At 51.4% G+C, this 14,468-nt stretch overlaps 1 protein-coding gene across 1 annotated transcript in view; it reads right to left on the bottom strand.

Annotated features, from left to right (window-relative positions):
• The window catches only part of TRPM4 (transient receptor potential cation channel subfamily M member 4), a 32,846-nt gene that overhangs the window by 7,636 nt on the left and 10,742 nt on the right, over nucleotides 1-14,468 (bottom strand). Inside the window, exons 10-17 of the mRNA XM_029925657.1 lie at nucleotides 11,811-11,923; nucleotides 11,173-11,514; nucleotides 10,908-11,042; nucleotides 5,337-5,466; nucleotides 5,041-5,186; nucleotides 3,244-3,356; nucleotides 2,806-2,883; nucleotides 6-329 (exon numbers count right to left, since the gene is read on the bottom strand). Coding sequence (XP_029781517.1) covers nucleotides 6-329; nucleotides 2,806-2,883; nucleotides 3,244-3,356; nucleotides 5,041-5,186; nucleotides 5,337-5,466; nucleotides 10,908-11,042; nucleotides 11,173-11,514; nucleotides 11,811-11,923 — 1,381 coding nt within the window. The remainder of the gene's footprint in view (nucleotides 1-5; nucleotides 330-2,805; nucleotides 2,884-3,243; nucleotides 3,357-5,040; nucleotides 5,187-5,336; nucleotides 5,467-10,907; nucleotides 11,043-11,172; nucleotides 11,515-11,810; nucleotides 11,924-14,468) is intronic.

Below are 14,468 nucleotides of genomic sequence, written 5' to 3'. Positions count from 1 at the left end.
GGGCGCCCGGGCCCGGCGCCCCGGCGGCCAGGCTGCCCCAGCCGCCGCCCAGGCCCTGGCGGAGCTCCTCGCAGAGCAGGGTGAAGGCCCAGAAGTAGAGCAGCAGCTCGGCGGCGCTGGGCGCCTCGGGCCGGAAGTCGAAGAGCAGCACGCGGGCGAAGAGCAGCAGGAAGAGGAGGTAACTGACCACGTTGCCCATGAAGGCGGTCACCGGCGCCCCCCAGAACTGGGGCCAGCGGCGCAGGCGTGGGGAGCACGGCCCGCAGCAGCCCCTGCGTCCGGGCTGCCTCCGCGCCCCCGCGGGCGTCTGCACGGGGGGCTCTGCCAGCCTGTGGGGGAGAGGGGGGAGGGAAGAGGGCTCAGCCTGACCGCTGACGCCCCTTCCCCTCATCGAGACCTCTCACCGTTCCCACCTGACGTCTAACCCCGCCGGACCTGAAACCAAGTCAGCTGTCTGCCATCCTGTTGGCTTTTGACCCCGACCTCTGAAATCTAACTCCTGACCTCTGAAATCTCCTACCATCAAGACTGATGGCTTTCTACTGCCTTCTCCACCCTCTGACCTCTGACCCATGTCTGACTGCTGACTCCAAGTCCCTCTTCCTTCATCTTCACAACCTCTGACTCTGACTTGGCACCATCTACCTGACCTCTGACCCCCCGCACTTTCATGATCTCCACTCCCCAGGATTCAGCTGTCCCTGAACATTAACTCCTGACCCACAAATTCTGATGTCAGGCTGTCCAGCCCGTGTTCCCCGGATCCGACCTCGGGCCATATGTGGCTTCCAGATTCTGACCTTCGTGGGCCACTCCTATCTCTGACCCTTCTCGTCCAAGTTCTGGTCTCTGACCCAATTTCAGCCCGACTCTTAATTCCAACCTCAAATCAAAAAGGCCAAAGTTGGGGCGCCAGGAGGGCTCGGTCGGTCAGGCTTCCAACTCTTGATTTCGGCTCAGGTCATGATCTCATGACTTGTGAGTTTGAGCCCCACATTAGGTGCGCTCCTGACAGCTCAGTGCCTGGAGCCTGCTTCGGCTTCTGTCTCTCTCTGCCCTTCTCTCTCTCTCTCTCTCAGAAATAAAATAAACATTTAAAAAAATTTCTTTTTAAGTAGAAATGGAGGGGGGCGCCTGGGTAGCTCAGGCGGTTGAGCATACGACTTCAGCTCAGGTCATGATCTCACAGTTTGTGGGCTCCAGCCCTGCGTCAGGCTCTGTGCTGACAGCTCAGAGCCTGGAGCCTGCTTCAGATTCTGTGTCTCCCTCTCTCTCTCTGTCCCTCCCTTGCTCACGCTCTCTCGCTCTCTCTCTCTCTCAAAAATAAATAAACATGAACAAAAATGTTTAAGTAGAGACAGAGGGTACAAACATGAATATAAATTGTGGGCCTCTTCCTCCGTTTCTCTATTACCAGAGGTTTAGACCCTTATGCCTATACTGGGCACTAGGATGTGTTTGATGTGTTACCTCCATGAGGACCCCCAGCTGCCCCACCAGGCATGGCAGCACAGCGCATTCTTCTTTAGTTATTTATTTTTAATTTTTTATTTTTTACATTTATTTATTTTTGAGAGACAGAGAGAAGCAGAGCACAAGTGGGGAGGGGCAGAGAGAGAGAGGGAGACACAGAATCCGAAGCAGGCTCCAGACTCTGACCTGACAGCACAGAGCCCGACGTTGGGGCTCGAACTCACAAGCTGTGAGATCATGACCTGAGCCAAAGTGGGCCGCTTAACGGGTGGAGCCCCCCAGGCGCCCCAGCCCACTGGCCCTGTTCTGCACCAAACATTTTGGTTCCCTCTCAGTGGGAGAACGAAGTGGTGAGGAATTACCATATGCCTCGCGTTTGCCAATAAAATGTGGGCACAAGTGACACGTGGCCCCTCCTCATGGCGCCTGGAAGAGCCAGGACCCCACGCCCATTGCTTCTCCCTCCGCCACCAGACCAGCAGTGTCTGCTGCTCACCCCCTAGTGGAAACCAGATTGGGGCGGAGACGCAGACAGCCAGAGACGGAGCGCGAGCAGTAAGCCTTGGTTGTTGCCAGTCACTGAGAGTTTAAGGTGTTTTCTTTTAAAAACTGGAACATTCTTTTTTTTTTTAAGTTTATTTATTTTGAGAGAGACAGTGTGCACGCAGGGGAAGTACAGAGAGAGATTCTAAGCAGGCTCCGTGCTCTCAACACAGAGCCGGACACGGGACTTGATCTCACAAACCATGAGACTGTGACCTGAGCTGAAATCAAGAGTCAGCCACTTAACCAGCTGAGCCCCACGGGCACCCCTAGGACGTTTTCCTACGCTGCGCTGCCCAAACCAAGCTGACACAGGTACAGCCTTCAAGGAACCTTCATTTAACAGAAAAGAAACCCAGGGCTCCGGGAAGTCACTTCCAAAGTCAAAGTCAAGATTTGAACCCAGGTCTGTTTGACTCCCAGCCACGTCCCTGAGCACCTCCACTCTATGGCATGAGCAGAAGTTGGGTGGACCGTTTGCTTAGGCGCGGGTACCACAGCCCAGAGCTTAGGAGCCAAGGCCTCGGGGTCAGGGAAAAAAAAAAGATGAAGAATCCCTAAATGAACCAAGTCCACCTGATTCCACCTGCTACATCGAGATGGAAGTTTGTGTAGCATGAAGCCACCTCCTTGGCGGCTGAACCAGATCCTGACACAGGCCAAACTTGGCACTGGGGACCCATCCTAGGAACCTTCAATGGCTTCAGGAAGCCATTACCCCCAGGAGCTCCGCCTCTGCCCTGCGGCTTGGCTCCCCCGATGCCCGGGGCTGCCCGGGGCCTCACTCACCCAGCAGGGCCTTCCCCGTTGACACCGTGATCCACGACAAATGCCAGGTCCTTCCGTATGGACTCTTCCTCTGACCTCCTGGCGTGGAGGAGAAGGCGGAGTGAGACGGGGGCGGGGCGAGTGGAGGAGGAATTCTCCAGAGGCAGACCCAAACTTCTTCACCCAGAGACACTGGCAGCGCAACAGCGAGGCACTTGCCTGGAGTCACCCCAAAGCGACCTTCCCCCAGAGCCATGGCCAGAGGAAGGGCTCCCCAGAGACACTGCAGAGCCCCCCAACCAAGCTCACCTCCTAGGCACGCCCCAGTGCTGGGGAGGGAAAGAGAGCAAACAGGGAGGGGGAAGCCCTAGGCAGACCACGTAGGAAGGCAGCCAGATGTGAGCAGAAAGGGGAAACTGAGCACAGCCCCGCCGGCCAGTCTCACCCCAGGGGACTGACCTGAAGGTGATGAGGTTGGTGTAGATGAGTGGGGGGCAAAAGAAGGCGAGAACCAGGGCCCAGATGGGAGTGGTGCTGTCCATCTCCCCCCACCACTTCTGAGTCAGCAGAGACTGTGGGGGTGCGAGGAGGGTTAGGAGCCAGAATCTCCCCACAGACCCCTGCCAAGGGTCCTGGGGAGGAACAGGGCCAAGGCGACTGCGCACAGAGCAGGCGTTCAATATGGCGACCAAAACTACTGGGGGGAGGGGGTCAAAGGTGAGGATGTCCTGTCCCAGGAGTCAGCTGGTAGACAGCCAACATCTATTAAACATAGTATGCTAGATACCAGGGTAAGCATCTTACACAAGATGAGATCACTGGCCCCTCACCGCACCCCCGGATGAACAGGTACTAGTATTTTCTCCCTTTTCACAGATGGCGCACAGGAAGGGGAAGGAAGGAAGCTGGAACTCACAAGCTCAACCCCGATTCAAAGACCGACTCTGGGTAATTACTTGAAACGCCAGACAAATCATTCTGTCAGGGGAGACAGGACTTCCGGTTGGGGTAAGCCGGCTTCCTGTGTTGAGGGTGGGACTCTGCGCCCGCGTCAGACTTTTCTTTACGCCCAATGATGGGGCTAGAACTTAGGACCCTGAGATCAAGAGTCCTGAGGCAGTCAGGTGCCCCACCCCTGTTCAAAGCTAGACTAAGGATATCGAGAAAGTTTTAAAATGTCAGGCTGGGGGCGCCAGGGTGGCTCAGTCGGTTGAGCGTCCGACTTCGGCTCAGGTCAGGATATCACGGTTTGTGGGTTCGAGCCCCACATCAGGCCCTGTGCTGAGCCTGGAGCCTGCTTCAGATTCTGTGTCTCTTCCTCTCTCTGCCCCTCCTCTGTTCACGCTGTCTCTCTCTGTCTCTCAAAAACAAAAATGTTAAAAAAAATTTTTTAATTAAAAAAAATCTGTATGTGGCCAAATTAGGAAAGTCAAGGATAGATTTCTTTCTTTAAAAAAATAAATAGGGGCGCCTGGGTGGCTCAGTCGGTTGAGCATCCGACTTCGGCTCAGGTCATGGTCTCACCGCTCATGGGTTGGAGCCCCGCGTCAGGCTCTGTGCTGACAGCTCAGAGCCCGGAGCCTGCTTCAGGTTTTGTGTCTCCCTCTCTCTCCATGACCTTCCCCTGCTCACACTGTCTCCCTCTCTCCAAAAAATAAATTTTAAAAAATTAAAAAGTTTATTTAATAAACATTTTTTATAAATAAATAAAATGTCAGGATGGGCAGAATGGGAGAGAGCCTGGGCCAAGCAGAGCTTCCGGAAGGAGAGGGCTTCCCATGGGAAGGGTGGGATTTCTAAAACAGAGTTTATTTACGTCCAAAACACTAGGTTAATTGTCCAGCGAGGTCATTCTAATTGTGGAGACCAGGAACTGAGGACCACTTGAAGGAAGTAGGAAGGACTTCCTGTGGGTGAGGCAGGGCTTCCTTGGGAGGAGGGAGACTTCCTGTGGGAGTGGGAGGGACTTCCTGCGTGTCAGATGGGACTTAGAAAGTTAGGTCACCAGGAATTTCCCTACCCGGAAGGGGGCTTTTCAGGAGGGTGGGCTTTGCTGTGGAAAGGTTGGCTTTCACGTGGCAGGGGTGGGGCTTATGGGAAAAGCAGCCCTTCCGGGAGAGGCCTGGGAGGATGCGCGGGCTCCCGGAGGCAGGCCGGTCAAGTTCATTCATGGCCAACAACAGCAGGGGCTTATCCTCCGCGCGACCCAAAGTCCGAGTGGGGCCCATTTGGGATGTGGGCACCGCGGATGCTCACCTGGACCCCGTCCTGGGCGAAGAAGGCGCGGGCGTCAGCCTGCATGGCAAGCTGCAGGCACGTGGCGTCCCCCCAGAGTGGGCAGCGATGGAGCAGGAGGCGAGCGGCCCGGTTCTCGCTGCTTCGGTAGCACTCCCCAAAAAGGTCTGGGGGGCGGGAGATTCCCGTGAGGGAAGAGGAGGGAGTGAGGAGCGAGAGGGGAAGGACAAGGGGGTTACTGAAGGGGAAGGTGCAGGGCTGTGAGCGGAGGACTGGGGAGATGCCCCGCCCCACCTCCCAGCAGCTGCCTTACGCACCGACACCCAGACCCTCAAACTTGGCCGCCAGGTCCTTCCGCCGGGCTGCCTCCTCAGCCTCAGGCTCCAAGCGTGCCATCACTCGGAGCAGCAAACAGGCCCCAAGCGCCGACGCCACGGAATTGGAACCCTGGAGAGCCAGAGAGAGGGGCCATGGAGAGGGTCAGAGTTAACTTTTTTAATGTTTTATTTATTATTTTTGAAAGAGAGAGTGTGAGCAGGGGAGGGGCAGAGGGGAAGATGCAGGATCTGAAGCAGGTTCCAGGCTCCGAGCTGTCCGCACAGAGCTGGACATAGGGCTCGAACTCACAAACCATGAGTTCATGACCTGAGCCAAAGTCAGATGCTTAACCAACTGACCCACCCAGGTGCCCCGGAAAGGCTCAGACTTTAGAGTGAGGTTCACAGAAGGTGGTCAGGGGGAAGCCTGTGGTCAAGGTTAGGGACAAAGCCAGAAGTGAGAAATTAATGAATTAGAGGCCAAGAATGAAGCAGGTGCAAATGTCAGCATCAGGTGAAAATGTCAAATGTCAGGAAGTTTGGGGGGCCTGGGTGGGTCAGTTTTTTAGGATCTGACTCTTGATTTAGGCTCAGGGTATGATCTCACAGTTTGTGAGATCAAGCCCCGCATCAGGCTCTGTCCTGACAGTGCAGAGCCTGCTTGGGATTCTCTCTCTCCCTCCTTCTCTCTTCTGGTGCTCTCTCTCTCTCTCTCTCTTTATCTCTCTCTCTCCCTCTCTCTCTCAAAATAAATAAACTGAAGGAAAAAAAAGACAGACAGTCAGGGACCGGGGCTGGGCTTGAGTTACAATGACCGTAGAGGTCACAGACAGGTCAAGAAGCGGTAGGAGATGTCCCCAAACATGGCAGAGCAGGGAATTTCAAAACTCTGTCTCTAAGGAACGTTCTGAGTTCCAGAACCGAATATAAAACTTACAACAAATAGGAGACAGTTCAATGAAGAAAGAAAACACCAGGTTTCAGTAAAAGAGCCCTGTGACTTTTTAACACCACTGGCAACTCCCCAGCTCCAGGGCGGCGGGACGGCCACAGCCCACATTCCTGGTGCAGGGGGTTGGTACCAGAGGGAGTGAGGCAGATCTTCTCCTCAAATAATTGTGGTTTTAGCTGGTGGCTGTCCGAAGGAACAGCTCCAAGGCCTGCTATTGTCTCCCAACCAGAAATGGCTTCCCAGGAGGTGTCTGAAAGCATTTAAAGACCAACAGATTAGCCTCAGCTCCCTGAGGCAAAGAATGACAGAGGAGGCCTCCGGAAGAAACACTCTGGAAACTGGGGAGAGACGTGGCTGGGGAAGAAGGAGAAACTTGAAAGGAATAGGCGGTTTGAGAAGATCCGACATGTATCTGGGAATCTAGAAGGTTCCAGGCATGACCAAGATTGGGTGCGGGCTCAGGAGAGATTAGAGGAAACCCTACCTTTTCACCTCTTGCTGACCTTTTGTTTCAGCAAAAGCAGGAAGTGAAGGCTAAGGCAAAATTGTAAACAGCCTGCCTAAGTGTTGGAAGACAGCTCTGGGGGCCCCTGGGAGGCTCAGTCAGTTGAATGTCCTACTCTTGGTTTCAGCTCAGGTCATGATCTCAGGGGCTGTAAGTTCAAGCCCCACATAGGGCTCTCTGCGGATGGCGTGGAGTCTGCTTGGGAATCTCTCCCTCTTTCTCTCTCAAAAATAAACATTAAAAATTTTGTTTTTATAAATTTTTTTAATGTTAGTTTTGAGAGACAGAGCGCAAGTTAGGGGAGAGTCAGAGAGAGAGGGAGACACAGAATCTGAACCAGGCTCCAGGCTCTGAGCTGTCAGCACAGAGCCCAAGGTGGGGCTGGAACTCACGGACCATGAGATCATGACCTGAGCCAAAGTCGGCACTCAACCCACTGGGCCACCCAGGTGCCCCAAAATTAAAAAAAGAAGAAGAAGAAGAAGAAAGAAAGAAAAAGAAAGAGAAAAGGAAAGAGAGCTCCAACACAGAGCCAATCTGCAAACCAGGAGTGTTTGGCCCCACTTCCACCCCACACCCCAGCAGCCTAGGCATTTGAAAAATTCTCTGTCAAGTCATTAGCTGGTCACTAACCTAACAGAACAGGGATTCAGGGGCCACACATGACGAAGAATAAAAACTTTACAAAAAGAGCTTAGAAAAGTCCCTAAACAAACACCACCACCATCCAGAACAGTAACACACCCTGGAGGAAGGGGATACGCTCATTTCCAGAGAGGCCACAATAGTATTCAGAATGTACAGTTAAACAAAATACTATGAGATCGGCAAAGAAACAAGGAAGTATGGCACATTCTCAGGAAAAAAAGAAAGTAATAGAAACTGTCCCTGCAGAAGCTAAGACACCAGACTTACTAGACAAAGACTTTGAATTAATTGCCTTAAATATGCTCAAAGAGCTAAAGAAAATCATGGACAAAAACTAAAGAAAGCCTGAAGAAAGATGTTGTGCCAAACAGAGAATAGGAATAAAAAGACAGAAATTTAATTTAAAAAAAAAAAAAAAGGAAGTAGAAATTCTGGAGCTAGAAAGTATAATACCTGAAATGAAAAATTTCCCTAGAAGGGCTCAACAGCAGCTTTCAAGAAGCAGAAGAAAGAATGCACGAACTTGAAGACAAATCAATTGAAATAATCCAGTTTGGGGTGCAGAAAGAAACAAGAATAAAGAAACATAAACAAAACCTAAAAGATCTGTGGGACACCATTAACCATAACAATATATGTATAATAGGAGTCCCAAAGGGAGAGGACAGTGAGAAATGGCTAGAAAGAATATTTCAAGATAGAATGAAGTAAAACTCCCCCAAAGTTTGATGAAAGACATGAATCTGTATATCCAAGAGCAAGGAACTCGACGTAGGATAAATTCAAAGAGATTCACATTGAAAAACATTTATAATCAAATTCCAAAAGCCAAAACCAGAGACTCTGAAAATCAGTGAAGGAGAAGGGACTCATCAGACTAATCTCATCAGGGAATCTCAAGACTAACATGTAGGGCTAAAGAGGGATAGTAGATATAATTACAAAACCACAAAACCCTCAGAAGATAACACAGGGATAAAACTTCATGAAGACGGATTTGGCAATGGTTACTTAGATGTGACACCAAAAGCAAAAACAAAGAAAAAAGAGACAAATTTGACTCAATAAAAATTTAAAACTGTTGTGAATCAAAGGATGCTATTGACAGAATGAAAAGGCAACCCACAGCCAGCAAGAAAATATCTGCAAATCGTATGCCTGATAAGGGACTGATGTCCAGAGCATATAAAGAACTCAACAATTCAACAACAACAACAACAACAACAAAAGACGAACAATCCGATTTATAAAATGGACAAAGCACTTGAACAGACACGTCTCCAAGGATGGACGGACGGTCAATAAACCCATGTAAAGATGCTCCATGTCACGAATCATTAAGGAAACCCAAATGGAAACTACATTGGGATGGCAATTATAAAAAACAAACAAAATAACAAGGGTTGGTGGAGATGGGGAGAAACCGGAAGCCAAAATGGAATGTAAAATGGTGCAGCCACTATGGAAAATACTATGGCAGTTCCTCAAAAACTTGAACCGAGAATTACTACATGACCCAGCAATTGTAGTCTTTGGTATATATGCAAAACAAGTGAAAGCAGGGACTCAAACAGATATTTCTTTTATTTATTTATTTATTTATTTATTTATTTATTTTTATTATTTTTTTTGAGAAACAGCACGAGCAGGGGAGGGTCAGAGAGAGAGGGAGATACAGAATCCGAAGCAGGCTCCAGGCTCTGAGCTGTCAGCACAGAGCCCGATGCGGGGCTTGAACCCACGAACTGTGAGATCATGACCTGAGCCGAAGCCGGACGCTTAACCGACTGAGCCACCCAGGCGCCCCTCAAACAGATATTTCTACAACAGCGTTCATAGCACTATTATTCACAACAGCCTAAAAAGTCAAAACAACCCACATGACCATCAAGAGATGAATGGATACACAAAATAGGGCATATCCATACAACGGAATATTATTCAGTTACAAAATGGAATGAAGTACAGATATGCGCTCAGAAACGCTATATTAAGCATAGGAAGTCAAGTGCAAAAAGCCACATATGAGAGGATTCCATTTCTATGAAGTGTCCAGAAGGGGCAGATTAGTCATTGCCAGGGGCTGGGGGAGGAGGGGATGGGAAGTGGGTACTAAATGGGTATGGGGTCTCCTTTTGGGATGAGGAAAATATTCTGGATCTAGAGGTCACTGTGAGCATACTAAAGGCTACTGAAGGGGGGAGGGGGGAGGGGGAGGAGGGGTGGTGGTGATGGTGGAGGGCACTTGAGGGGACGAGCACTGGGTGTTGTATGGAAAACAATTTGACAATAAAATATTTAAAAAATAATAATAATAAAGGCTACTGAATTGTACTGTTTTATTTGTTCCAATGGTGAATTTTATATGAATTTTATTTCAATGAAAAAAAAATCCAGAGGCGCCTGGGTGGCTCAGTTGTTTAAGCATCTGACTTCAACTCAGGCCATGATCTCATGGTTTGTGAGTTTGAGCCCCGCATCAGGCTCTGTGCTGACAGCTCAGAACCTGGAGCCTGCTTGGGATTCTGGGTCTCCCTCTCTCTCTGCCCCTCCCCCACCTGTGTTCTGTCTCTCTCTCTCAAAAATATTTATTTTTAAAAAACTTTTTAGGGGCGCCTGGGTGGCTCAGCCGGTTGGGCGTCCGACTTTGGCTCGGGTCATGATCTCATAGTTCGTGGGTTCGAGCCCCGCGTCGGGCTCTGTGCTGACAGCTAGCTGAGAGCCTGGAGCCTGTCTTCAAATTCTGTGTCTCCCTCTCTCTCTGATCCTCCCCTACTCGCACTGTCTCTGTCTCTCAAAAATAAACATTAAAAAAAAAAAATAAATAAAATTTTAATTCTATATTTAACCCATGACTTGATGGGCTGTAAACAACCCCAAGGCTGAAGAAGTCCTGTTAGGCTATTTCTGTGGCATAACATTAGGCTCAATCTTAGATCGTCTTCAAACGCTACGACTCTTTTCTTTCTTTTTTTTTTTTTTGGTTAACCTCTCCAACTCCTTAAATGTGTCCTAACACCTCCATCCCACCTGGTTTAGTCCAGGCCCTCATCTTGGCTGCCTGGAGGCCGCCAGATTTACCTTCTTAGCTGGTGTCCTTGCCTCGCCTTCTGTCCCTTTCTACATTGCCACTATTGGGATGCATCTGCATTTGCAAGTGTAACTGTTTACATGACTCCCCAGAGAACCGGCTTCCTTCCTCTTAGAGGGAACCGTTCTGAAAGAACGAGATCGAGTCTCATGTATGAAAAATGCCCAATAAATATCGCGAACGGGAACAAGTTACGAGAAATGCGTGATATTGGGGACGGGGGGCGGGTGGAGAACCAGCAGAGGGAGTCATATACCACGAACGGAGAACTGGGTTGGGGGTCGGGGTGACGTCAGGTGTAAGTCACTGGGGTCCAGTAGAAATAAAGAACAGGGATGCAGAGGAGAGTAAATCAGAGATCAAGTCAGCACTCACCATCTCCCAGAAGTACAGGGCCATCTGAGCCCTGTTCAGTAGCAGTGCCCAGAGGAGCAGGTCACTCCAGGGGGCCTGCCCGAGGCAAGTGTCCAGCGTGAGTTCAGAGGGGGCCTTGTCCTTAAGCAGGCACTTCTGCAGGCGAGGGAGGCGTGGTGAGGACTGGCCCTCCCTGGCCCCGCCCTTGTCCCGGCGCACATTCCCTCCCCGGCCCCGCCCCCAGGCCCTTGGGCTCCTCCCCCGCGCAGCCTCGCTGGGTCCTTACGCTCTCCTGGCCGCCTTGGCCCTGGTGGGGATCCACGACGCCCTCGGCGCTGTACCTCGGCGCGCACGTCTCCCCCAGCAGCAGCCGCAGCACCTGCCCCACGTCAGGGGGCCGGGGCTCCGCAGAGGGTTTAAGGCCCGGGGTTTTGGTGCCTGCGCCGTGGGACGCCTGGTCCAAAAGGCTGCGGATGAGCGAGTTTGGGGGCGCTGCGTTGTAAAGCTGGGTTAGGCGCGTCGGGGTCAGGAAGTGGCCCACGCTAAGGCCGTGGGAGATGAGCAAACGCACGAACTCGGGCCGATCGTTCAGGAGGGCGTCCATGAGGGAGGCTTCCAGGTGGAAGGACTAGCGGGGGTAGGAGTGATGGGGTAAGAGAGGAGCACAGAGACAGAAGGCCAGCTGGGGGCAGGCGTTAAGGACAAGAGATGCGATACAGTGCCAAGGGTGCACCACGGATGGATGGTTGGGTGGATGGATGGGGATAGTGGAAACAAGATGGGAACCGATGGACAATTAAGGGAAGGCTGGCCAGGCCACAAGGCAAGGGCGAGGCCGATGTGGAAGAAGTCAGGGAAGGGGGGGGAGAGTGCATCCCCCTTGTCAGGATCCACAGCTGCCCCACCCCCACCCCGCCCGCTCACCCGCCATTCAATGTCCCCCCGGAAGAGTTCACTCTGGGCAATGTCCACGCGGTTCCAAGCCACGGCCAAACGCAATTCGTCCAGGTAAGCTGAAGCTTCAGAGCTCCCACAGGCTGCAAGAGTGGGGGGGGGGGAGGTAGCAAGAAATGGGGGGATGTAGGAACTTCAGATGAAGGTTTTGCTTCCGTGGGGGATACATTTAAACCCCTTCTAAAGGGGGTGTTGTTGGGTAGAGTCTGGGGTCTTTAAGAACTCAGGCTGTTGCAAGCATGAGGTCATGGGCAAGACCAGTGGTCTAGAGTCCTCAAGAAGAAGGAAAGGTAATCACGTATCCATTTAACATTCACTGAAGTAGAGTATGGACCAGGCAGTGGGCTGGGAGGGATAAAGAAAGAAACTGGATACAGCCTCTGCCCTGAAGATCATTCCAGAGAAATGCATCCAGGAACCCCAAAACTACCCTCAAAGGGACGGGTGAGTGGAGGCTACACTCACGGAGGTGTGGGGTGATCCAAGGGGTCCTCCTAGAGGATGGGCACGGAGGTAGGGCTTTTGAAAGACAGGCAGGCTTTGGAGGTGTGAGGAAAGAAACTCGGGAGCAGCCCAAGCAAAGGTCTGGGTGCAGGAAAACACAGGATGTGATGGCAAAAGTGAGTCACTCTGATTTCCTGAAACTTAAGGGTATTTGTGTGAAGAAAGGGAAGAAAAATGAGTAGCAGAAAATGAGATTGGAAAAAAAAAAAAAACACCTCCAAACACAGAAGGGGCTCCGGAAGCCCCTGGAGACCATTGGGAAAAAAACAAAACAAAACAAAATGCGGACGAGCAAAACTTTGATCCAACCATTTATGGTTCCACACAGGTGGCAGTCAACGAGAGCCTGAAAAGTAAGCACCCGGTTCCAAGAAGTCAAGCGAGTCTAGACACTGCTGGGCCTCACTCAGAGCCCTGTGCTATGGAGTTAGGTTTTCCTTCTCTCTCTACTTGCTCCACACCGATTTCCAAGATGGAGGGGCTTTCATCACATTTTGGTTGTTCCAAAAATTAGTATGGCGGAAGGAGGTAATCTAGTGGAGGGCCGATGAGCAGTGGGCTGTGAGGAAGGCAGATCTGGGATCAAATCCCAGATACCAATTGAGTGTCTCTTGAGGAAAGCCACTGCACCTTGGGAGCCTCAGTTTCCTCATCTATAAAATGGGAATAATAATGGTTCCCGCTTTAAGGATGCCTGGGTGGTTCAGTCGGTTAAGCCTCTGACTTGGCTCAGGTCATGATCTCATGGTTTGTGAGTTCCGGCCCTGCCTCTGGCTCACTGCTGTCAGCACAGAGTCGGCTTCGGATCCTCTGTCCCCCTCTCTCTCTGCCCCTTCTGAGTCAAGAGTCTGACTTCGGCTCAGGTTATGGTCTCACGGTTTGTGAGTTTAAGCCCCGTGTGGGGCTCTGTGCTGACAGCTAGGAGCCTGAAGCCTGCTTTGGATTCTGTGTCTCCCTCTCTCTCTGCCCCCCCCCCCATGTGCGCATGCTCTCTCTCTCTCTCTCAAAAATAAATAAACATTAAAAATTATTTTTAATAATGGAACCCACTTTCTCGCATTGTGATCATTAATAACTGTGAGAAGACATTGCAAACGGAGAGGAATCTGCAACCAGACCAGCATCACCATTAAGGCTAAAGGTTAAGGAGACAGATGCAGAGAGGCAGTAACATGCCTAGGACCACCCAACTTTACATTTCTTTTCAAAACCCAGGAGCAAATTCATAGTGGGATTTTCCAAGAGTCTACAAATCTCCCCTGGGCCACCTGGGTGGTTCAGTCCATTAAGCCCTGACTCTTGATTTCAGCTCAGGTCATGATCTTATAGGTTGCATGTTTGAGCCCTGCATCGGCTTTGCGCTGATGGCTCAAAGCCTGCCTGGGATCCTCTCTCCTCCCCTCTCTGCTCCTTCCCTGCTCGATCGCTCTCTCTCTCTCTCAAAATAAGTAACTACCCTTAAAATTTTTTTAGTTAAAAATAAATAAATCTCCCCTATTTTCCTCAGTTTTCAGAGAAGGGGGAAAAATGTTTAATATCTCGCTTGATATTCTGCCTAATCACGTCTCCCCATTTCTCACCGGACTTCCCCCCACCCACAGCCCTCCAGGCTCATCAGGTCCGCCTATGGAGCTCAGCATCTTTCCCCAGAACAAGCCTTCCCTGGGTTCTGCATCTCAGGGAGGGCCCCTCTTTGTCCACCCAGTCAATGAGGCAGAGCCCCGGACCCCGGATTCGCTGCGCCTGCCCCTCCCTTCCCTTCGCATCCCCAAGCCCCACCCCGCCCCCTGCAGGCGGGAATGGAGGATCATGGGCAAAAGGCATACTAGCTGCTCAGCCCAGGCTCAGCCCACACTCTTTAAGGAACGTGCGTCCCCGCCCCCTCTTCCTTCCACCCCTGCTGAAACCCCATCCATCTGCTGTCACCGCGCGCCCAGCGCGCCCAGCCGGCTCCAGTTTCCCCAGCAGAGGGTGAGCGCTTGCACTTCTGCAGCCAACACGCTGTGCACACTATCCTCGAAAACCACCTCTTACAGAGCCGCCCTGGGAGTTAACTTCTGTGAAGGCAATCAGATTTGCTCGCTGATTGCCATTCTCCATTTAAGAATGTGTCCCCACGAGAAA

This window comes from Suricata suricatta, chromosome 16, assembly GCF_006229205.1.
Source record: "Suricata suricatta isolate VVHF042 chromosome 16, meerkat_22Aug2017_6uvM2_HiC, whole genome shotgun sequence".
In the NCBI taxonomy this organism is placed as follows: domain Eukaryota; kingdom Metazoa; phylum Chordata; class Mammalia; order Carnivora; family Herpestidae; genus Suricata; species Suricata suricatta.
This window is presented reverse-complemented; position numbering and strand designations above follow the sequence as displayed.